Source organism: Tachysurus fulvidraco, chromosome 1 (assembly GCF_022655615.1).
Source record: "Tachysurus fulvidraco isolate hzauxx_2018 chromosome 1, HZAU_PFXX_2.0, whole genome shotgun sequence".
Lineage (NCBI taxonomy): Eukaryota > Metazoa > Chordata > Actinopteri > Siluriformes > Bagridae > Tachysurus > Tachysurus fulvidraco.
In genome coordinates this window covers 7,692,971-7,719,527 of record NC_062518.1, presented here as the reverse complement: position 1 = coordinate 7,719,527, position 26,557 = coordinate 7,692,971, and the positions used below count along the sequence as shown (strand labels likewise).

The 26,557-nt window shown below is 37.8% G+C and overlaps 1 protein-coding gene across 6 annotated transcripts in view; it reads right to left on the bottom strand.

Moving 5' to 3' along the window:
* Positions 1-2,435: 2,435 nt before the first annotated feature.
* The window catches only part of znf536 (zinc finger protein 536), a 181,342-nt gene continuing 157,220 nt past the window's right edge, over positions 2,436-26,557 (bottom strand). For 5 of the 6 annotated variants that reach the window (XM_047819988.1, XM_047819994.1, XM_047819991.1 and 2 more), the window contains one exon: positions 2,436-5,626. In XM_047819988.1, coding sequence (XP_047675944.1) covers positions 5,358-5,626 — 269 coding nt within the window. In that variant the 3' untranslated portion in view covers positions 2,436-5,357. Of the gene's footprint in view, positions 5,627-20,637; positions 22,898-26,557 lie in introns of those variants that run through there. The other variant, XM_047820013.1, reaches the window with a different exon arrangement.

Sequence of the window (26,557 nt, the reverse complement as noted above, 5' to 3'; positions counted from 1 at the left end):
AGTTAATGAATGTCAAAATGACTTTAGCGTGATTTGACAAACTCCAGCATTACACCAGCAGCAGGCTTACTGTATATGTGATGTGTGCTACTGTTACTAAAACAAACCCCTCATAACACTCACAGCCACACTGGCACTAATTAAGGCTGTGCTGCTGAAAATCTACCTTTAAGTCTAAGGGTTTTTAATGAATGCTAGCGGTAATTAAACACTGTGGTAACAGAACCCTCTCCTGCCGAGGGACTTTCAATAATGACGAGGAAATACGGCTTCAGAAAATGGCCGTCTACGTTTGTGATTTAGGAAAAAAAAAGATTATAATTGGGCAACCGCAGGCTCAAATGATGGCCTTTGCCAAGTCGTGACAAAATAGGCGTAATTAGTAGCGTGTGGCCTCTGCAGGAGACGACGGCGAACTGTTGTCTGAACATCCGTACCGGATCAGAGCAGTCAAGTAACGTGAATCAAATTCAGATTTTTCCCAGAGAAACTAAGTTAACTAAACAGAAAGGTTGGCAGTGTGTAATTCTAATTATATTATCAGTGTCTATCACAAAATAATGTGCTACAACAATAAAAAAGTACAGTAGGAATGACACCTTTCAATGATTTTAAATACTTTTTTAACCTCATACGTACTATCGGTACTATAAATAGCACAAACCCATTTTAATTCAGAATGATCCCATTTATAAATATGTGGAGTTTGTCTTATTATCCAGCACATACTGTACATGTAGGACAATTGTAAGTGCTTTAATTAAAACTAAGGGGTTGAGGTTGAGCTGTTTAAAGTATTAATAGTACAAACTAACTTCTATCTTATACATTGAACAGTGAATTAATAATAAATAATAAAATGTTTAGAATTACAAAAAAACGCAAAGAAATTGTAATAAAAAGTAGATGTTCACGTCAGTTATTTTATGCTGCATTAATGATTGTAATCATGTTTACATTTTTCTTTAAATTCTCTTCACAAGTGACCTTCAACATCTTTTCAGTTCCACAAGTTGAATATCTGAATAAAAAAGTACTGTACTGTTAAATCCTCTTCACATAGCAGCTTGTAAACGGCTGTTTTATTTTTTATTATTGGTTTGATCCACGCAATTAGAATTCAGGAAGAAATTGTTTTATAAAGATTCATAAAGACAGAAGGAAACCATCACCTGTGGAAATGCGATGATTAATGTATATGCTTCAATGTTTATCAAGAAATTGAGATCACAATAGGGATCTTATTTTCCCCCTGTTATCATAATTGCCCATAAATTAATAAAATCTGACTACATGGCTTTATTATCTCTGATACAGACCTCCCAAGTTTGGAAAGGGAGTGGAGAAAAATATGAAGGGTTATTCAGCGAACAATCTCTCGATAATTAACAGGAAGATAAACAAAACATAAATTTGGATATTGCGTTTATTTGGACCACCACTCAAATATGTGTGAACCGTACTATTTTAATTAAAAGATAAATCTAGGTGACACTCTGCCTCTGAGTTAATTATTCAGCGTTGTATAATAGAAATAAAGGCCATTAAAGATGCCACACACTGTATTTCTCCATCAGTAGTAGAAAGAGCTTGCACTGTAGACTTTCGGATCATTTCATTTCTCCTTTTTCATCAGTTCTCTCCCTTTCTTTGTCCTACAGATTTCAGCAAGCGTAGAATACAGAAATGAGCAGGCAGGATGTTCTTGTCTCTTTCCGGGTGTGTGTGTGTGTTTGTGTGAGGTGTGTGTGGGGATGGGGGGTTATGCATTAGCTGTATATGAGCTTTAAACTTTAACGATCATAATTTTGCATGCGGCCGTGCGCTGATGACTTTGCAGGGCTTAGTGTTACAGGTGGCGCTCGTTACTGTTTATGAAAGCCATTTGATTTCATTTAGTCGTGTTCACGGCCCACTTTGGTGCCACACGTCACCAGACTATTTTTCAGTTTCAGTGCCTGCAAACCTTATGGGGTTATGTCGACGGCAGCTACCGAAGAACTTCTGTGGCATTGACGGAATTTGAGCAAAGGTAATAAGTGAGTGCGCTCCTGTGCATAGGTAATGTTTAATTTACTCAGGAGAATGAGGATTATTCTCATAAAGTGTGCGGCCACGTGTTTATACTCGGCACATGTTCTTTTGTAATTGCACGGTACGAGGATGGAATGATAATTAAAGGTTTTGGCACAAATAATGGTTGCATATAGCAGCAACACTCATTCACTTTCTCCACTGTAAGCACTATATTGCGTGGATGCTTACATGGTGGTGTTGGTGATAGTGGTGGTGTGTGTGTGTGTGTGTGTGTGTGTGTGTGTGTGTGTGTGTGTGTGTGTGTGTGTGTGTGTGTGTGTGTGTGTGTGTGTGTGTGTGTGTGTGTTTTCTCATAAAGAGCCAATAAGACAAGATATAAAAATCAAGCAAGGCTGTAATTTTACAGAGGTAGAGGTTTTATTGCGTAAAACACTGGATAAAACTATACTGCTTCAAAGACATTAAAACCTCTAAAGAACAGCAGACAGAAAACAGTCATAGCTGAAATAAAAACCCAATACTTCATCGTAGCTTGACTTCTTTCCGATCCGTGATAATAAATAGTAACCGAGAGTAATCCTTAAATACGAACTCATCTACGTATTATGAGTAAATAACAGCAACAAAATCCTCTACACTCTTCATGTCCTCCTTGGATATAGAAATATTCTTCATTTAGGAATGTTGGACAGAATAATGACCAGATACTATAGAACAGTAAAGAGGAAAGAAAATGATGTCCCAAGAAGCACATAATCTTTTATTTAATTATTTTTTTAATAGATTTTAAATATGTGGCTGTGTTGGTTGGACTTGTTGAAAACCAGTTATATAGTCTGAGGGAAGATGGGAAAGAATGATCATGTGTCTGAGGGGATGGAGGAAAGGTTAGCACCTGACTATACAGAGTGGACAAACACTATAGAGAGAAAATGATCTTCCAGTGTCACATACAATATTATTGCCTGTCTCTAATCCAAAAGACACGAAACAGAGAAAAAAAAGGGGGGGGACTAGGAATGTAATGTTTTTTAATGTTTTTTTTTTTTTTTTTACGTTTCTGCTATTTGTTCCCCCCTGCTTTTGTAAAGTTTATGTTTTATGTATTGCAATTATATGGCGAGCGCACACATGTAAACACAGACACACATGCACACCAAAAACAAAAAAGAGAGAGAGAACAAGAACGAGCGACTGACACGATCACCAAAGGAAAAAAAAAAAAAAAACAGTAGTGCACTAAAACTTCTAAAGCTCACTATGTTGATAAAGTATTTATTTTATGGAAAACACATTGCCCTGGATAGAGCTTATATAAACAGTCGCTTTTAAATGATCAACTTGATATAAGTAAAGCAGTGAGAACTATCCTAGAAAGTATGTTTGTTTCTTAATGGCCAAAAGATGTTAATTAGAGAATGTCTGTAGGGAACAGTTACAGATAGATTTACTCAATCTCTACTCCGTCATTACAGAAACGCTTACTCTTCCTTTTCTTTACTGTCCCTCTTTTTCTCTCTCTCTCTTTTTTTCATCTTAGCCAAAGATGAAACTCCTCTGGCGCCTGGTCTGGGTTTCGGTTTTGTCTGCTGATTACCACAGAGTGTGTTGTATTTGCGACTTTAGTAAACTCCTTTCGGCAGATGTGAGGCAGTCTTAAGGCCCAGGGGTTTAAGTGTCGAGAGTTCCCTCGTAGAGCGGGAAGATATCGACTTTCTTAAAGTCGGGATCATTTCTCTTTATCACAAAACATTAATATCCCTCCCTTCTATCCCTCCAGTTTGTGCCCAAGCAATAAAAAAGCCCCACGTTCTATTTAACTCCTTTACCCCTGCTCGGCTTTAACAAAAGGAAGTAGGATGAAAGTTGATCCACTTTATTTTACTCTCTAAGAGGCTTGATTTTGTCCATGTGTCATTAATCTTGTTTTTTTTTTTTTTTTTTTTTTTTTTTAAATAGAAGAACATTCAAAACAGAACTGCATAAAAAGTATGAAGAAAATGAGTTTGGTTTGGGGAAGAAACAGAAGTTGATCATCTAAAACATACAAAGCACTTTAATTTTTGTCAAGGAGAAAAGGGAAAAAAGGTTTGCTAAATCACTTAAACAGGTAAATATCATTATCTACAGTATACACATCATATCTACAGTACATTATCGCTTCTTCCATACTGCTTCATAAGCTAGGAAGTCTTCAAACGTTTTGGAGTTTGATTACTCCATCAGATTTCTCACTCGAAATATGGGATAAAAAATTCAAACGACATTCAACTTCTGGCTAAAGCTACACAGAGAGTGCTGGGTGAAGGCTGCTTCACTTTAGATATGCACATCATCATTTCTGTAGTGAAGCTGAATAAACCGACACGTTTCATCATCTAACAAAGAAGAAAGTTAAGAAAAGCACATATGACATTTCGCTCTCACCTCAGATGTGATACATGAACAAATGACACACTGTAACTGCACAAATAACACACCTCTGTCTCTAATGTGGCCTGTAAATACATTTCATTGATTTTTTTTTTCTCCTATTGGTGGTCATCTTGGTTTTTGTACGAAGGAGGGAGGGAGGGAGGAAGGGAGGACAGGAAGCAGAGAGGGTTGCTGGGCAGTTCTGGGGGCCGACCCTAAATGACGAGTACAGTGTGTGTGTATGTGTGTGTGTTGGGGCAATGGTGGAGGAGGTGAATTGATTTCCTCTGCAATGACAGCTCCAGTCAGACTGGCACCAAGGCCCCCACCTCCCGTCATCTCCTCCCCTCATCTCCCCATCCACCCCCCTGCTCTTTCCGTCCACTGCATCCATCCGCCCTCGTCAGTGGCGCTGGGCAAATGGCCACCGGTGGTGTCATGTTCATGAAGGGTGTGCGCGGCAGCCCTCTTCCATCTCTCCTCCTTCTTTGATTATCACCAAATCGTTCACGCGGATCATTTTTCTGATAAAAGCATTATTTTTGGGACAAAAGTCCTTTTAAGTGACTGGATTCAGTGACTGTCGTTTTTTTTTCTTTCTTCTTCTGGACTAATCCTTTGTAATATTATGTCAGGTAACTACAGTAATGCTACAGATTGTGTTTCACACTGATCAGGCAACGATTTATAATCTTCGTAAGACTTTATGCCTGTTCACTCTTTTACGAGCATGCTTCATTTTCATAGCACACCTGATCACACCCATGTCTGCTGTGTGTAGCTGAAATCAGGTTTAGTCACTGGATTTCCTGCAGTCCAAATTTCTGCTTTTTTCTCCATTGTGATAAAGAAAAAACTGGACACCAACTGATGCTACTTCATGGTACTGGTGACCCTACAAGGCCCTACAGCTTCTCAGAATCCTTGGATGAAGTTTGGGCCGTGTCACTCACAAAAGCGTATCCTTCCCCTGTTCCTCCCTGGCCAGAAAGAAGAGGGTATCCATCCTCAGGGCTGCCAGATGCATCAGATTCAATCCGTGAGCGTTTGAAGCGTCGATCTGGATACTGGCTGTTGTCAAAGGGCATGCGGTGGACACACAGGACGTGGGTCTTTAGGTTACCCTTCTGTGAGGCACTGTATGAGCAGTACTGACACTGGAAAGGCCTCTGACCTGCAGGACAGAGAGACAAAGTTTACGTTTGAGCCTCTGTATTGTCTATTGTTCAGTCCAATATGCACATGAATATTGAGACAATTCAGGCCTGTTTGTGCCACTCAGCAATTAGTTCATCAGTATGTACATCAGTGGATAAATATACATATTAATAGATGGATTCATTCATTAAAATTAAACAAAATAGTAAAGAAACTGATAGATAAATAAATAGAAGTGCTAGAAAATTTGTTATATATGAAATATCTTTGGCAGAATTTTAAGTAAATGATTCATCCTATGCACTGATAGTACCTTTCTTTTGTTTACTGATTTATGGTTATTGCTTGCTTTTGTTATATTATCAATTCATCAACTGTGCCAAGGACAAATTCAGGTGGCTAAGCTGTCAGTGTAAGATGTCATAGCTCAAAGCTGCCTGATGTTAATCAATTTGGTGATTAGGAAGTTACTGTAAAGTTTACAGTAAATTAATAGCTAAGTAACTTATTTAAAGAAATTATTTAAATACTGTAAAATTCTGCAAAAGTAAAGTTGCAATAGAATTAAAGCAAATGATATATTACCACACGAACAGTACAGTTGAATACAAGTTTTACAGGGATTTACAGTGTTGTATATTTAGAGTACTCTACTGGCAAGTTATCGTCATTAGTTTAGTGTAACAGCTAACTAATGTATTCATCTCAACTTATGTATTCGTCTAATTGGCACTGTAACAACACCACCTGCACTCCCCCTCCAAGCCACCAGAGGGAGCTCCTCTTCCTTGTGGTCTACTTTAAGGTTCATGGGCATTTAAACCATGTTCATGCTGACTTATGTCATGAAGCATTGTCAGTTTGCCTGGAATTCTGAGCCATTCAATGAATTCTCCTGTATTTTTCATTGTGTACCTTGTTTTGTTCTTTAGATTCCACATGTTTTTGGACTGCATTTTCTGGCTTTTATTTTTTTCTTTCTTTTCACCCCAGATTATTGCTTATTCTTGTGTCATGAACTTTTTTGCCCATCTTTATCACCACGGTTATTGCTGGCTGTTTTGGATTGTTTACTTGCCGTTGTGTTAATAAAGACTAAGGGTATGGGTTCTCGTGCCTGAGGTGTCATTACAGGCATAGAAGTTTAGCATCTAGACCAGTTGTGAGGTTTGAACCCCTAAATCATACAGCAAGAAACTTAGTAGATTTAGTTTTCCAATTTTCAGTCTTTCTACTGTTAACTTGTAATTCATAATGAAATGTTTGCCCCTGAAAGATTTTAGATGATAAAATCCAAAGGCAGACAGATGACTGTGAATCGGTTGTGAATCTGTAAGTTAACATTAGAACAGTGACTCTGTGGCATGCTGGATTTGTGATGAGTAATGCAGGAGATCTAGTTCCAGTTTTTGTTTTGTTTGTTTTTTTTGACTCATTGTGAATGTTTCTTTTAAAACAAAAAGAAAAAAACAAAACATCCTCAGCAACACAGATAAAGATATTGACTTTGCCTCTGAGTCCTGAAGTTCTTTGCTGCAATGCACATTGGATCTGATCGCCGCTGAGTTGTACACAAAGGCCCCTATTAGGCCACACAAGCTTGTACGAGAGATGCAGATTACGTGCCTATCATATCGGTGCTCGCTTATCGGCTCAGTCCACTTAAAGCAAAGCCAGACACTCTCAGCTGCACACTACTTTAGGACATTAATAACAGTACATTTGCTCTCCATTTTTCTCAATTCAATTTGAAAAGCACTAAATCAAATTAACATGGGGTTTAAAATAGCAGCCGGCGAGGTCCACTGCATGTAAAGAGGCTGCATTAAAGGTGTGGCAGGAATGCATTGTGGGTATCAACCGTCTCCACACACACACACACACACACACACACACACACACTCACACACTCACACACTCACACATACACATGCTGTGTGTTGCTGAAAAAGACTGGATTTATAAGCGTTTTGAGTTTGGCTTTGGAGTCTCAGCAGCTTTCAGATACTACAATGTCTGCTCAGGCTGCAGCACAAAGGGGATTGCTACAAGTTTTAGGGCTTTCGATGTTCCAGTTGTCTGAATTTTTCGATAAGCGAGCCGGCGCCACACAATGCTGGCCCACTCTTATTCATGCGCCCTTTAATTTCACACTCCCTTACATTACGCCAAGTCCGAGAGGCAGAATTTCCTCATCCGATTTTACACTTAAAGAAAAAGCCAATGTTGGTCCAACAAGTCCTCCCCACACAACCACACACACCCTGACCCCCCTTCTCACTCCATCCCTTCCCTCCTCTGCCGAAGTGCTGGCAAAACACAGATTGAGCTCTCTGTTATTGTCAAAGCGGGGTCCGTCTAAGGTAAAGAGCGCATCCATTTTTAATCCTGTATGAATAAAAGATCTACACTCCGCAGGCTCACTTGTGTGTGTGTGTGTGTGTGTGTGTGTGAGAGAGAGAGAGAGAGAGAGAGAGAGAGAGAGAGAGAGAGAGAGAGAGAGAGAGAGAGAGAGAGAGAGAGAGAGAGAGAGAGAGAGAGTGAGAGAGAGAGAGAGAGAGAAAGAGAGAGAGAGAGAGAGAGAGAGAATAGTACGTAAAGATTGTTTTATTATAGTATTATTAGTTGAAATAATAATAATAATAATAAAATAAAAATAATAATAATAATAATAATAATAATAATAATAATAATAATAATAATAATAATAGTAATAATAATAATAATAATAATAATAATACTTATTATTATTATTATTATTATTACTATTATTATTATTATGGCAATAGGTCAAATTCTACGCACACCCTCATACTTCAAAGCATTTACAGATTTTTTTTTCTCAAATATCACGAGCATCACCAAAGTAAAAGCAACACAGAGAATCAAACTGTTATTTGACAGATGAAAGTCAATGTACCTTTTGATTTGTTTACCTTTCTTGATGTTGTACAATCATGGTGCAGCATGTCCACTACTCATTGTAGCTATTATATAGACTTATTATTACCATAGATTTATTATATTGTAGTCAAAGACTATTAGGATGACTAAAATATTAGGATGTTACTCTAAAAATTCATTTAATAATAGCTTGTAGCATATGTCACGTAATAACCTCTCGATGTCCGAAAAGTTTGAAAAGGAGACGGAAACGTCTTTATTTACGCCGTTAAAATGTTTTCTCACTTGTAATAAAGAAAAATAAACAACAATCGTCTGTAAAACAGATTTTCTTTAAACACACATATCGCATCTTAAATATTAATCTCATTTTGTTATGGAAATACAACCTTTCACACTGAAATTTGTGGTTTAGTCCTTTTTTCTGTGTGTGTGTTTCATGAGGTGCGAAGTGACATGAAGCAGGATGGCAAATTCCACTCCATCAGCATCAAATCCACTCCATCAAATTCATTAAATACTCCATGCTTCCTCCAGTAGCACACGTGCTCACAAACACCAAACAAGTTCCAAACAAAACTAGAGAACAGAAGTTTACTGCCTTTCTTTTTTTGCAGAAAAGTTACTGACTAGGATGAGAGTAAAAAAGGAAAGAGAAGCAGAATGCTCTTGTTTTCATGAGTGTGCTATTATCAGGATTGTCTAATTAACCTCTGAGGCCTTATGTGCAGAGATCAGAAGCCGGAGGAGGAAGAGGAGGAGGAGGAGGAGGAGGAGGAGAAATGAACGATAACACCCACTTCCACCATATCACTCCATTTCTCCATCCCCCACTCCTTCACTCCATCTTGTTATTTATAAACGGCTGAGTTGCTATCATTATGGTATTTTAACCTTCCTTAGGAGTTGAACCCATAACAATGCTCTGAGACCATTCATTTTTTTTTTTTTTTTTGGTCTAACCCTCGAATGCTCCCTCTAGTGGTCATTCTGACAACTTCATTTTAGTCTTTTGCTTAGTCTTGTAAACACACACCCACACACACACAGGAGTACATGTTTTTAACAAGACAACACATAAACATGTAAACATGAGGCACATGATTGATATAATGCTGCAGAGAAATGCAGTAACACAGGTAGGGATTTATGCAGTGGTATGCATGCCAGAAAACACACACAAACAAACACACACACACACACACACACACACACACACACACACACACACACACACACACACACACATACTGTATGCGTGCAGGCACACACGCTGGTGGTTTGGCATGTAATCAGAACCACTCTTATATAAATTCCATCTGATGCCAGAGTTACCATCTGTGAGCGAGAGCGCCTCTCACCTCCGCCTGCCTGCCTGCAAGAAACCTCCCTCCACGAGCTGCGCAACAAAGGCTGTGTGTGTGTGTGTTGGTGTGTGTGTTTGTGTGTGTTTGTGTGTGTTTGGAGAGAGAGACAGAGAGAGAGACTGACAGAGAAGTGAGAGAGAATGAGAGACAGAGAGAGAAAGATGGGGGAAGAAAAATGATTAATTTGCAGAATGCTTGTGATTTGCTCATACATTATTATAGCAGCTCATCAGCACATGACGAATCCCCAGCCCTGCACAGCAGAAAGAACCTGCAGGGCTTCAGCACTTTTACTCTGTTTGTGTGTGTGTGTGTGTGTGTGTGTGTGTGTGTGTGTGTGTGTGTGTGTGTGTGTGTGTGTGTGTGTGTGTGTGTGTGTGTGTGTGTGTGTGTGTGTTTGGTCACACATTTGAGCTCTTTATGATACTTCTGTTTGAAAAATAATAGCATGTGAGCATGTCAAGCGTGTATGTGATTCTGCTATGTGGCTTTCTAAAGGTGGGCCTGTGTGTTTGTGTTTGTGTGTGCGTTTATGTGTTTGTGTGTATGTGTGTGTGCATACATAAACTGGCACCTGACAGACTGCAGAACCTCTAATGACTTTCAGATGCTCAGAAACAGTAATTCTACCCCGAGATTGAATGAAAAAGCCGAAGGAAAAAAAGAGTGAGACTTCCGTTAGCCCTTTGTGCGTGTGTGTGTGTGTGTGTGTGTGTGTGTGTGTGTGTGTGTGTGTGTGTGTGTGTGTGTGTGTGTGTGTGTGTGTGTGTGTGTGTGTGTGTGTGTGTGTGTGTGTGTGTGTGTGCTCCTGTGTGATCAACTCTTGTATTCTCGTCACAGCACACACTGTGCCAAATAATTTTCCCATCGCTCTTACGCAAGGGATCGAATGTAATCGCCATTTACATGCTTTCGTTGGAGGAAACCTTGAATCTGTAGAGCGAGTGCTTTGAGAACAAACTTGACTCTGCTGATGTCCTGACTGTATTAGTTACAACATATTTGCAGTACCCATTTTCAGTACAACAACTGAACTTTTCTAACTATTCTTGGAATCATGTGTCCATTTCCTGTTGTGTAAATGTGCTGGTGAAAGTAAGGGGAGTTCTCACTAAAGGCTTTGGCGATGTCATGGTGGATCCTGATCACGAGGACAGGACAGGATTTAATGAACATTATTTACAATTTTTCATATAATGTTTAGAGGCATAAAGCTTTTAATTCCGGAAAGTTCCACCAAAAGAACACATTAGGTGAGTGTTGACTTTGGTGCTTGGACCCCTAAGTATTATAATATGGGTTGTGATTTCCCACCATTGTACCAAAATAAAAAGAATCATGATCCCTAGTGGATCTCTGCACCTGAATTTAAGAACCAATGCTTAAGAAGAAGAAACATTTGCATTTCATATACAATACAGCACAGTGAAATATTTTCTTCACATATCTTTTCACAGAACTTTTGAGGTTAGGGTCAGAGCACAGGGTCATGATACAGCACCCTGGAGCGGAGAGGGTTAAGGGCCTTGCTCAATGCAAGAGGGTTAAGGGCCCCACAATGGCAGCTTGGCCTCTGATCAACAAACGAGAGCCTCAACCACCTTAGCAAACTCCCCAGAGAGTGATCTGAAACAAACACATGCACTGACGAGGGGATGAATATTTCTGAACTCTGATTTATATCTGTACTCTATCATACTTTGTGCTGGACTATTTTATGTCGTTTACATACAAACAAACGTGTATATACAGTTTATTCATTTATTTTTACACAAACCTGAAAAATGAATAACCTGGCAACTCAGTGTGATTGTGCAAATCATGTGATTGTGTTAGCGATAGCAAAATTTCCAGGACAGAGAAGCTAGAGTTAAGCCACTGAATTTCAAGTACTCCATAATTAACTTATACAGTAGAGGATTTATTTCAGTGCACTAACAAAGTGCGTGCGTGTGTGTGTGTGTGTGTGTGTGTGTGTGTGTGTGTGTGTGTGTGTGTGTGTGTGTGTGTGTGTGAGTGTGTTTGTCATTTATTGTGCTACAAACTTCAGGACTCAATCCTCTCTCAGTAAAAGAAAGTAATCTTTCTTTGTGACGATTTATCCTGTGTGTATGTGCATGCTTTTCCTCTGTGTGTGTGTGTGTGTGTGTGTGTGTATGTGTGTGTGTGTGTGTGTGTGTGTGTGTGTGTGTGTGTGTGTGTGTGTGTGTGTGTGTGTCACGCTCTTCTCTCTGAAGTGAGCGAAAAGAGAGAGAAAAACTGTGAGCGAGAGGCTGTCTGGGGAGAGCATGAGCCACAGAAGGTGTGAGCAGTAAAATGTGATGCACCATCTGTCGGCCAATAATAACCTGTATGTTATAAAGGCTGGGAGATTACTCAGCAAAGCACGCTCGCAAACATTCAAATCCCCCCGCAACGCTAGCGCGCCACGCACTATCTCTTCCCACCTGCTCAAAGAAGCCCGGAGAGTAAGGGGCCATGCTAAAACCCTGCATTACACTCTTTAATATGTGACCTCGCTGCATGTCAGTGTAGATGCTATAACACACACACACACACACACACACACACACACACACACACACACACACACACACACACACACACACACACACACACACACACACACACACACAATCACACACAGCTATACACAGGTCAAATGCTAATGTTCATCAACTACATGGATTTACAATGGAAGAAATACTCTAAAAAATTAGACTCTGTTATTTCAGAATATTTTATTGTATATAATTTTGTCTACAATTATTTAGTGTATTATTTAGTGTAAATACAAGAATTTAGTGTATTTGCAGTATGAGAAGCATATATTCATATACAAATTAAAACACAAATATTTTTGTCTGATTTAATTTCTTTTAAGAATCAGTTTCATCGCTGTTATTCTCACCATTCTGTCTTTCATATTTCACATCTGGTCCTATAGTTTTGGAGCCAGAAGCTCATCGTACACAGAAACGTAAGATGTAATAAGATGAGGACTCTGATACTTGTAGTAATCTATGTGCTGTGATGCTTATACTAAATTCCATGTTGTACTGCATGAATGCAATGCACCGTTCACAAAGCAAGGGGTGTTGGAAACATAGCCAGGGGGTCTGGGATTTATTAAATTCGGTTAAAGGATGGAAATCACAACCTATTTTTCTCAGAGTTATTATATTTATTACTGAGATATTAGACTTATTAGCCTGTTTGACTGGTCACTAAGGGTTTAACTCAATGCTCAATAACTCAATAACTAGAAACAAGTCAGCTATAAATAATGTCAACTTTAATCAGATAAGAATTTTAAATGAAATGTATTCTGTTAGTAAAAGTCAATGAGTGAAAGCATTGTGGTGTTAATAAATATTTTTTGATTCCGTTTAAATAAATGAAATAAATAAATACATTTATTTACTTATTTTAAATAAAATTTTGTTAATTTATTCTCTACTATATATATATATATATATATATATATATATATATATATATATATATATATATATATATATATATATATTTATATATTTATCATTAAAGCTTTCTAGTTGTATGGGATTCTATAATAAATTATTTCATTGCATATTTATTTATAAACTAAAATAAATTCCCCGCAAAGGGACGTTGTGATTTATGGAAAAAAAAAAAATCCTCTCTGAGCATTCCAGACTCCATTGGGAATTGATTTCCTTTTATTTTGATTTCATTTCATTATTCGGAGCTGTTGTGCTGAATGCTGCTCAGAGGAAAAGCGGCCCTGCGGATTGGGGAATTGGTGTAGTGGTCTTGCACGCTGCTTAACTAGAAAACCAACACACAAATAACTCATAGGAATACACACAGGGGAGGGAGGGGGGTAACGGTTGTATCAAAAGAAATCTCCAAAAGCCTCACTGGGGAATCAGCTCCCATGCTAAACACTAAACTAGATCATTAATTGCTGCACCAGAAGGACCTGTTAACAAGAGCTCGGAAATAGTCTCTGTATTTTTTCCGTCGTTTTTTTCTCTTTTCTTTCTGTCCTGCTTGATGTGCTCTAATTTTCTATTTTTCAAAACCCTTTAAGAGATTTTTTTGTTCTGTTTTTGTTAAATATAATTATAACAGTATCACATATATAGAAAATTTGAATGTACAGAATATGTATCAACAGTGTTAAAGAATTATGTATCTTCGATTTTTTTTAAAGTTTGGTGAAGACATCAAAGCCTTTTTTTCCTCACTTCAGCTCTTCCACTATCAGAGGAGAAGCTTAACCAAGGCTCACCATAGTGGACCTGAATTCACTACTGTGATTGGCTGAGAGTTACTCAGGCTCATGGGTAAAGGGCAGTATATTCATCATTTGATGAGCATAGAATGTCTGACTCTGTGTGTGTGTGTGTGTGTGTGTGTGTGTGTGTGTGTGTGTGTGTGTGTGTGTGTGTGTGTGTGTGTGTGTGTGTGTGTGTGTGTGTGTGTGTGTGCGCGTGTGTGTGTGTGTGGCCTGGGGATGCAGAGTTCATGAGCACTCATCTTCAGCCCTACTTTCCTCTCTTGTCTGATCCCAGCAGAGCTCAGAGCTGCACATTCTACTGCTGACCTATCACTGCAGATGCATGATGGGTGTCCACATGTCTGAGTGTGTGTGTGTGTGTGTGTGTGTGTGTGTGTGTGTGTGTGTGTGTGTGTGTGTGTGTGTGTGTGTGTGTGTGTGTGTGCGCGTGCGCGTGTGTGCTGGGAAATAGTGAAGGACACAACCTTGACCTCGACGAGGAGGTAGAAGAAAAAGTATGAGAGACAAAAAAAGAGGTCATGGCTAGTGAAAGTGAAAATTCTAAACAAATATAACAAGACATGAAAGAAGAAATTTGCAAATGCTGCCCTTCACAGATGAATGAGAGACAGAATGAGGGAGCAAAAGAGAGAGAGAGAGAGAGAGAGAGAGAGAGAGAGAGAGAGAGAGAGAGAGAGAGAGAGAGAGAGAGAGAGAGAGAGAGTCAGTGTGCCCCTGTATAGATACCAGGTGCTCCTCAAGGTCTCCAGGCCAATTAAAACCCCACCAGTCCACACATCCTCCCTTCCAATGGGCACAGGAGGATGATATGAAGATGTAAACACAGATCAGAGAGCGTGAGAGGAGAGAGAGAGAGAGAGAGAGAGAGAGAGAGAGAGAGAGAGAGAGAGAGAGAGAGAGAGAGAGAGAGTGTGTGTGTGTGTGTGTAGACAGGTCAGCATGAACTGCTTGCTATAACATGATCAGAGGCTCTGCTCACAGTACCAACACACACAGGCACACACACTGTTCATACTCCTCTGTATTAGTATTACAGTTTTGTTGTAATTTCTAATTTACTCTTTTTCTTTACTCTTGCTGCAAAAAAAGTATACATATTTTACAATACAAATCTTCCTTTATATCATTGTATTGTACTTATATTAAAATGTTATTGTGTAATATATTTTAGTTCCTTCTTCTTTGTATATTTTTTCTTGATAGATTTTTTTATTTGGTTTTTCGCGTGACTCATTTTAATCCTACGGTCTCGCACCTGCCAATTCATATTCATGTAAAAATATTCATTTTCATAAAGTCAAAAAGGTTAATGATAGGTTAAGGCCAAGGTTATTATTTGTATATATATGTGTGTGTGTGTGTGTGTGTGTGTGTGTGTGTGTGTGTGTGTGTGTGTGTGTGTGTGTGTGTGTGTGTGTGTGTGTGCATAGAATAAACATATCATAGATATTAAAAAGTAAACATCTAAAAACTTTTGCTAAAACAAATGAATTTCACTACGATTGTCCGACAAATATCGTCCATTCTCTTTTTCTGTTTCTCTGTAACCCTTTTCTCACACTTTTCTTCCTCATTGTTCGCTTTCCTTTTCTCCTCCATTTCTCCTCTTCCTCCTTCCTTCCTGTCTGAGTCCTATTTGTCTGCTGTAAGTGAAATCACTCAATTCGGAGGAGAAGTCAGAGGAGAGGACTTCGGAAGAGGCGGACGAGGAGAGGGCCACCTCCAAATAAGTTCCATTAATCACTGCACTCACTCTAATGTAACTAATATTTTACAATTAGAGGAGACAAGACGGAGCTCGCCGCCATCTATCTCCCTTACACCACATGATCATCGATTCATAAGCCCCTGCCTGAAAGCAAACACACACTCTCTTTCGATTTAACACACACACACAGACACACACACACACATAGACACACATAATAAGCGAGAGGAAGACTCGTGCTACTTCTGCGGATGGTCATGTGCATGCCTTCATAATGCATGTGGTTACACAAGATTCTGGGTATTCACCAAGAGCTCTCCAATGGTGATGGATGACCAGTTCTGTGTAGTGTGTGTGTAATACTGCACAGTCTGATAAGATCGAATGCTGATTTCAAATGAAAAGAGATGAGAGAGCAATTCTAAAGACAAAATGTCTTCCTGAAGAGAAACCTTTTAAAAAGATTTAATATTACAATATTAACTCACAAATGAAAATAATAATCCCTGCTATATAAAAAAAAAATCTAAAAAATATGTATTTTTATTTTTATGGGTGTAATTTAGATTTTATTTTTACTACAGAAAAATTCATACTTTTAAAAATACAGGAAATAAGAAAAAAAAGTATGCCTCTTTGTTTTTAAGGAGTAAAAAAAAAGGTTATGTAGGAAAAAAAAAGTGAAAAAAGTGAGACCAGTCTGTTGGAATGTTGTTTATAAGGTAATACATATTGTTTGTATGTTGTTTTTTTAATAAACCATTCTGTGAGAAGAAGCAAAGGCTTTTTATTTGTATAATTTTATTTTACGGTACATCTTTTTGGAAATGGTTACTGATACGATTTAACATTTAAAGTGTCTTGATATAATCTCATTTAATGCCCTAACAGAACACACAGCTGTCAGTGCCAAGCAATCCCTTCTTAAACATTCACCTTATTCTGGATCTAAAAGTGTAATGGAAAAGCAAAGGCCTGGGTATGACAGAGATTTCCGGCCACAATAAGCTGGTCTCTCTCTCCCTCTGCTGGCAGGATCCATATAATACAGAGGAGTGTTATGGTATGCTGCCCCTTGAAAATGTGAGCAAAATGAACGCCAGCTGAACAAATGAGCGTGAAGACAGGTTCAAGCGCAGGTCACCATCTGCCTGCCTACAAGTGCCGGCACACTGCAACCCAGCCGCGCAGTCATCTTAAACACATCAGTCGCATGCGCACAGCCGTGCACACACAGCTGCACAATATGGCGCCAGTGCAAGAGGACGAAATGGAGAACGAGGTGAGGTGAAAGATGGGCCGGAGCTGCTGACTGAAGAATAAAGACAGGGAGAGTACAAAGAGACAAAATGCTGATGGGAATGTGCTAAACTGTGCACACAGACAACTGAGATTCATACATTCCACCTGGCCAGTGAGAACCATTAGAGCTTCAATGAGTACCAAATGCCTTTAGTGTCTCCTAAACACTCACTAACAGCTTCCATATGTGACTTCTACAGAAGAGCTGCACATACTGACACACTCCCTGTCCATTTCTCACTGTCTCGTGTAGACAGATCCAGTGCCTGTGTTATTTCTGCCCGGTTTTAACTCCGTACTTGATGATAGTGCATCACAGTCAGGAGATTTGTTCTGTGAATAAAATGGCTGAGGTAGGGGGGTCGAGACAAGAGCGGAGAGCAAAACGGTTACTTTTTTGCAGGATGTGAGTTTTATTGAGACCAGGCCCCTCTACATCTGGTCTAATGTAGTTCATCCGTTTAAAAATTAGTCAGGCATTGACCTCGGACGGCTCTCCTCACAAGGGTCCCGATGTAGGGTTAACTCAAATATGGATCCCATCAGACTAAAGAAGATCAGGTTTCCTACCTCTGAGACCTTGGTAACTCAGAGCGGCTGAAAACAGTAAAATAGGGCCCTGCGTCAGGGAAATGCTCCTACATGCTACACTGCTGTGTGTGTAGAGGATTGTTTCCTCGCATTACAGTAAAAGATCAGACCGTTCACAGACCGTTAGTGCTCTGTATTCCTCAGAGTTATTGACACTATAGCCTCTGACACCAGTCTGAAACAGGATTACTGTGTAAATCCATGTCTGAGAAACAGATTCAATGAGATACTGTAGGCCTTGAGAAGTGCCTTTTCACCTACATATAGTAAATGAAATCATAGAAATGTCTTTTCTTTGATAAAAAATTAAATATACGTGGACAGGGGCAAAGATCGAACAAATCATCACATGCTATAATGTGTCATTATGGCAAGAAACTATATCTGTCATATACAGCCAATCTATCTGTTTTTACATAATTATACTGTAAGAATATTTAACTTTTAATTACATAACAGTGATTTGTGCAATTTGATTGGTCAATGTGATGACTAAACATAATTGCATGTAATTGTCTTATAACAGCAGCTGTGACAGTTGTATTGGCTGGTGTTTAATACATCTATAGGTTTACATTAACGCACTCATAATCATACATTACTGTTATATTACCAATTTCCACAGAAACTTGTAGCTGACATACAACATAAATGTGTGTAATTCTTGGTATAGCGAGAGATTTATTTAGATTTTTTGAAAGGTATATCCACTGTCAGTGTTGTATAACAGTCAGGGGTAAAACACTTTCAGGTTCTTCTTTCCTTGCAAAACTGTGAGGACTTCAGTTTTGACATGGTTTACTGTTCCTCAGTAACATGCCGAGGTTAGCTTATAAACTACTAGACATAGAAAAAGAATTGTTGGTGCAGGAACAACTGTTTACAGCAGCTATAATGGAAGCGATACCAAGAACTACCTTCTTTCACAGATGTCCCACAACCTTAAATGCACCTATAAACTAAAAAAACTACATCATATTACATACATAAAGTGGAGAACTTTACATCTGCCAGTATCACACCATCCCATTGCTGTCTATTTTCATACACAATCAAATCTCAATACTCTGGATATTATTGATGTGTCCTGTTGGAACTCACGAATTTGCATTTTCAAAATAAGAAAATGAACACATTACACTTCCTGACTGAATTGTACAAAGCTTCACACAGAACATGAATACTAGCTAATGACAGGCAGCACATAGCTGTTGAGACTTTTATTATTAGCATTACAATTGCATAGACACAAAACTGTCAGGAATAATAACATTTTCTTCAAATTTGCTAGTAGAATAATATAACAAAATATTCTTGCTGGCACTGTTTTTACTGTTAGCATGGACTGCTAAGTGAACTGCCATTGAATACTGAGAAATGTCAGTTATGTTAACTCACGAGGATCAGCTGAAAAGAGTTGGCTGTTCTCTTAGGAATCTTCTAAACACTGTAAACGTCACCCTATTTCAATTAAGCAGGGTTAGATGAGATCTATGTTTGTGCTACGCTAAGGCACAAGCAATTGGTAGCTGTTAAATTGGTTTAAAACTGTTTAGCTCAAAAAACACATATAAGAATACTTTTGTGTGTGTGTGTGTGTGTGTGTGTGTGTGTGTGTGTGTGTGTGTGTGTGTGTGTGTGTGTGTGTGTGTGTGTGTGTGTGTGTGTGTGTGTATTACTTGGACCTTTTCCAGCATATTGTGAGATCGAGGCAGTTATTTGGTCAAATTTCTTATCTATAATGTACTTTTCTAATAATTATAAAGATTAGAAAAAAACACACATTTATACACAGGATTTCTACAAAATAAACACAATACGGTTGTTATTTAGGGATGTCTGTCATTCACAATATATTATAAATCCCCCAAATTAACCACCAACATATACTTTGTTCCTCCTGTATGAAGAGTATTAAAGATGACAGCAATACTCCTGTGTGACATTTGAGTTGCAGATATTGAATTGCAAACAAATAAGTAAACACATAGCAGTAATGGATTCTTCATGGAACACTGAGTCACACACTTACATACACATGCACACGTTTGACTGCAAAATAACAGAGATGCAAGTTTAGAAGCATAGTAGGAGGACAGGAGTGTGAGCACTGCACATTTGCCCACAGCAGGAGAAAAGCTGTGCTGCCTGTCTGCCTTTCACAGGTCTAAGTATTAAGAATACACCAAGCCTGGGGCACTAATAGTAATATGAGCTGTCATGGTCCACACTGATTTTGTGCCTCCTACTCTGTCACAAAACACAAATACACACAAAAATACTCTTCCAAGTATTATCCTCAAAGCTCTTTCGTGGCTGTATGTTTGCTTCTGCAGTTGCCAGTTTATTAGGAAATCCTGAACATTCTGAGCACTCTTTCATCAGCAAGATGGTTCTTTTGCACTGAGTCACTGAGCTCAGATTTTTCGTAATTCTGACATTTAAATTAATGCTAACTAAAGTTGTTGTGTTTAATGTACACTTGACCTTTTTTTTCTGTATCAGATGTATAAAAAACATTTAATGTCAAACACAGGGTTAATAACAGACATGATAGCCAATATTTACCAGCATTTATCCCATGAATGGTAGCTGTTTTCATTCATTTACAGTATAGTTAGTAAGTGCTTTATCAGGGTCAGGGTCACTGTGGATCTGGAACAGATCCTAGGAACACTGAGGTGGAATAGCACCAGTCTCTCAATAAGCTTAGTGAAACAAAGAAAATGTTCATGTTCGGGAATTGAATTGAAATTGAACTGAATTACATAGTAAGGCTAACTGTCACAGGCTAGGCAAAGATGTTTATGTACAGTAAATATCCACTATATCAGTTACATGTAATACAGGATGCATAACAGATCATTGTATAATAGTTGGAATACATTTTATTTTTTATTATAAGTACAGATCAGTAGTTACAAAACAAAGCATCTGCCATGAAGGTACAGCAAACAAAGAAAATTATACAGCTCACAAGACAGTTCAGAGGTGGAATGCTCAGTTCAGTAAGACCCAGATTGAAACACGCTGTGCTTTATCTCTATATTGTACTACACATAGGAGGCCAGATCTCCTACTAACAGTGTACATACATAAGGATCTCTGATTGGTCAATATCTGTCTAATCCCACTGACCACTGAACCTGTCATTCATATATATATATATTTATATATATATAGAGAGATTTTTTTTTTATAGATAGATAGATAGATCCAATCTTAAACACCATTTACTAGTTTCCTCCACTCGTTATACACTAGACATTTGTTTCCAAAATTTATGGAGCAAAAACTAATCAAGATTTTTGCACTGATATTTATCTAAGAAATAAAGACACCATATCGACATTTGAATGAACTGAACTGATCTCGATCTGTTCTCTTCGCTGTGCCACTTTTATCATGTCTGTACACGGTTAGTCGGTTAGTTGTGGTAAAAATACATTTTGCTCAGAGCAATATGGAACTTGAGATGACCTTCAGTAATGAGATCAGTGTGCCTGAAGGGACCAAATAAGGTCGCCGGAGTTCACAAAGTGACGGAGAGAAAAATCTTCACAATGTCAAGGGACGCACAGACACACACATACACACCTTCATTTTAGTTTAGTTAGCTGTGTACCGTATAGAGTTGATTCTTAGATACTATCACAGTGAAAAATATGTGTGGGGGTGAAAAAGTTGATAGCCTTTCAATGCCTCTGAGAGACATACTGTAGGTTATATACTGTACGGACATACGCTTGCAGCAACATGAGAAGATTGTCAGTCTTTTCTTTTTTTTTGTAATGTTATCTTTACAATGTTGAAGGCAAAAAGTACAGTACTAGAAAAGAAAAAAGTCCAATCTAAGGCCTACAATCAAAAAACAGATAGCTTTGTAGATGCAACAACGCATGACTGTATCTAAGGCTAGACAATATTTGTGTTTCTTGCTTGTATGTTTGCTTTTTCTTCTTTTTTTTTTAATCATTTTTAACAAGTAAATACATCAAACCATTTCAGTAGTCAGTAACACTTTGCAACACTGATTGGTGGCAGTATATTACAAATAGATTCTCATTGACTGAGAAAGTCAACCTGGTTTTGTGTTCTCCTTTTTCAGAGTTCAAGATTCAGGTCATTTCTCTCTCTCTTTCTCTCTCTGTCTTTCTTTCTTTTATTTTTTTAATGATCTGCATCAACTAGTCCAACTTTCACAACTGCTGGGTTTCGGGAATGTCTCACACGTTTGTGCCTAAGCTCGCTCTGTTTCCCAGAGAGAAGCTCTGAACACATGTACTGGATACCCTCTGAAACACATCACGAAAGAAAACATGGCTAGAAGGTCCAAGGTCCAAGAAAAAAAACTCCCCAGTCCTTCGAAGCATCCCTATTTATGGAAAGGGATACTGTACATCCATATAGTCATTTTCCTGCTTCCAGAAACCACATGCTTGTTTCACACATCCTCACACTGTCTGTTTGTATAAGAGGTTTTGAGAAAGAACTGCCACAAGTGTGCTTGGTCTCCAAATACACAGTCCGAAAGCTCAGAGATATGAGTCACGTACAAATCACACTCAAGGAGAATTGTTTCAGTAGGCAGTGAGAAATATGGAGAGCTGAGTTTGTCCAAAAATAAGAGAAAAGTCTCTCAGTTGAAACTGCAGATTTTGTCTGGGTGACATTTTGGTGCAAGGAATGTGTGATAAGCAAACGAAATAACTAGAAAAGGAAAAAAAAGAGAGAGAGCATTGTTTGCATGTATGTATATCAGCTACACGTGGCAGAATTTAACAGACAAAACACACAGGAACCAGTTACTTTATCCATCTTTCTAAACATCAACAACTTTTTTTCACTTGGTCCTTCAGGGAGCATCAGTTTGCGTTCGCTTTCCATAACTCAAATTTAGAGTCATAAACATCACATTGCCTGTCATTGTCATGATCAGCAACTTCATCTCTGTCCTCCACCTCCGCCTCTTCATTATCATCATCCTCGCCATCCTCCTCCTCTTGCTCTTGCTTGTGAGTTAATCTCTGATTAGTGGTGTATCCTGCATCTCAGAGTCAGTTAGCTTAGGCTCGGAGGCAAGAGCGGGTCCAAACCTTCTGGAAGCTTCTTCATCCGCCCACAGATGAACTATGGTTGAGAGAACAAATGCAGATTAACACCACCGGCCGCTCACTAGAGACACTGATACACTGATGCACACAAGATGACTGAAGATATTCACAGACTCAACACAATCAAAAACAACAACAAAAATTAGACTATGCCAAAGCAGCTGGAATTGTTTTGCTTTATTGAAAATTAGACATTTTGGTAACACTGTACTTGAATACATTATGTGGCATTATGTGTCAGTTATTGTGATATTCTGCCTATAATTCAGAAGAAAAAAAAATCCCTCTTAAACTGGGATTGAAAATAGACGACAGCTGACCCAGATCTGACTTTTCCACAACTTGAGAATGTCAGGTTGAAAACATTTCCAGTATCGAAGCTGTGCATGGCTCAAATCTTTTATATGCTGTGAGATTAAACACAGCACTAAAGTGTTACCAAAATGTATATGAAGTCTTGATGGAGAAATGCTGGTTATGATTATAGCATAACATCATAAACACAAATCTGGCATCATGACTCTCGTGATGAACTATTATTTATGTTACTGCTCCTACTGTATTAATACAGGTCAGAATAAGCTTTTTATGCAAAATATGATAAATATTATCAATAATAATAATAAAAAATAAAATAAATGAGCATATAAGTATTATTCAGATCCGAGGATGTGTATAATTAATGATCACTGATTTAAATGACAAATTCGGATATTTGAATCTTTTTTTTTTTCCCTACTCCATTTTTCGGGCTCTTGTTTAGATTTTTTTTTTTTTTTTTTCTGTGCATGTGCAGGATAATAACTTTCAGGCATGCAGTTATTGCTGAATTCTGAATCCCTGTAAAAATGCACACCGTTTTTCTAATTATTTGCTGCTGCAGTCAGTGCCAAGTAAATAATATGAATAATATGCGATTTCATTCTCTGTACAAGCCTGGAGAAAATGATTTGCCAATAAAAGTGCGCCGGCGTGTCGTGTTCTTCTAAGATGCCTCCGCGAAAATGACAAAACGGAATTAAAACATGCGTCTGTTTCGCGGGCGCTCGCGCAATAAGCGGCGACGTTAATGGGAATTGAAACCGGTAAGGAGTCGGCGCGAGGCTTTAATAACCGAGAGCGCGCGCGCCATTTAGAGCCGCCCATTACAGCAATAACGGCGACACACCTACTCATTCACCAGCAACTTATCAGACTTTGTCTTAAACAATATGTACTTTTACATATTGAAGAGTCAGACCCTTTTCTGCCTGAGCTTACTGATCAGAATTTACAGAAATGTTCAAATGCTAAGAATAATAATAATAATAATAATAAAAAAGTTAACCCCCCATATGTTGGGTTATTCTCCATTCCCCCCCCCCCCCCCCCCAAAAAAAAAAAAAATAAAAAAAAAAATTCTAAGCATGTAATTGTACAGAATGTATGCTGTAGTTTTATAGTTACACTTGACTGGGCCTAAGAGGTCTTAAAATGTTCCAATTTGAGGATGCTCATGTGCACATGGTGAGCTCCATGAGGACAAAGTCAAAAGTCTTGAGCAGCCAGCACTGAGCATCTGAACCCCACTGAACACCTTTGGGATGAACTGTAATGTCCCTTCAGGTCTCCTCACCTAACATCACATTTAAATCGTCTCTGTTTGCAGCAAAGACGTGGATAAATCTGGCTATGGATACGTGTCAGGCGTCTACAAACCATTGGCTATACAGTACAGCTATACTATGTGGCCAAATATATATGGACACCTGACCAGCAGGTGTGTGTTTAATAAAAGAGTTGTGATGAACAGGGTCCTTTGCTGTTATAACAGCCTTGCAATACTAGGAAGACTTTCTGCAACATGTTTGAATGTGGCATTGAGGATCTTATTGAGGATAAGATGCAGTCTTGGGTGCATTCAGCTTTTATGTTCTTCCTATAGGTGTTCAGTGGGAATGAGTTCAGGGCTCTGTGCCAGATACTCAATTTCTTCCTCTTTAACCATGGCAAGTAATGTATTCATGGATCTTGATTTGTTTTTTTGTTTTTGTTTTTTTTGTCCTATTTATTATTCTTGATTTCAATTACTTTAAACTTTTTAATAGATAGATAGATAGATAGATAGATAGATAGATAGATAGATAGATAGATAGATAGACAGACAGACAGACAGATAGATAGATAGATAGATAGATAGATAGATAGATAGATAGATAGATAGATAGATAGATAGATAGATAGATAGATAGATAGATAGATAGATAAAATATTTCTGTTAAAAATCCACAGCACTAACAGCACTGTCCACAAGGGGGCGCTAAAACAACACATTTTTCCAAAATTGGGTTTCCTCTACCTGCTTATTTTACTCTGTGTCTGCTAAAAATGTAATAATATGTAAGTGTTTTCAAAAATAGAGGAGAGAAGAACAGTATCACTATATTTCCTCTGCTTTCCTCAGGTTTATATTAACGTTGTGGAGGTGTTTGTCACAGCCATGATGGTTGTCAAACCTGTCACATAAACCGGTATGTTCCTATTTGTATGAGCTTTATATATATATATATATATATATATATATATATATATATATATATATATATATATATATATATATATATATATATATATATATATATTGTGTGTGGGTGTCAACTGAGTCCAAACGTATAAAGCGTATAAGCTAAGTACATTTGATAATAACGCACATGTAACAGTGACTATTCATTTTTACACTGGTTCCTACTACAAAATGTACATTTATTTTAACTATATGTTTTAACTATATATTTATAGTATATTTAGAGTTAACTTTATTATTCTAAACTAAACTGTTCCACTCTGTTTGTGCTGGACATTGATTAATTAATAAAAGTAAAGTAAACAATGCATTTTGGGTCTGTAGGTCAAATAGATCAGAATTGGCTCAACAAAGTCTGATTAACCTATTAATACAAATTATAACAATAAGGTAGATTTTAAAAATGTACAAAAAAATATGTTATGTCCTCATTTGATTATGTTGAAATCCGTGGTTTTAGAAAAAGTGTTCTTAGAAAAAGTAGCATGAATCAGAAACAGATTTTAAAAAAATTAATAATAATAATAATAATAATAATAATAATAATAATAATAATAATAATTATTATTATTATTATTATTATTATTATTATTATTATTATTATTATTATTATTATTTATTATAAAATGAAGCGTGTTTAATTTCCAAAAGAATTCTGCTGAGGAAAAAAATCAATGCACCCAAACGTTTTCTAGATTTTCTAGACTTAGAAATATAATATAATATAATTTAATAATAATAAATGAGAGAACAAAATGGCTTAGAATTAATATTTATAATTAATAAAAACTCCAAAACATGCTCGGAACTGATCTTCCTAAAATCAAGTTTTGGACACTCAAAAATATTCTGAAGCTTATTTTTAGTTGTAAAGTGTACAGAGAATCTATTTTTCTGATACCACTTCTGCTCCTTATACAGTATACAATCTAATCGTATCTAACGTCAATGCGGCATTTTGTCCACAAGATGGCGGTATGAGACTGACCCACACTAGTAACCTCAAGTTCATCATAACAGGATCATGATCTCCAATGTCATCTTCCTCCAGCTTGTACGTATTTCCACAGTGGAGATGACGTGGTTGTGATTTTAAGAACATGAATTGATTTG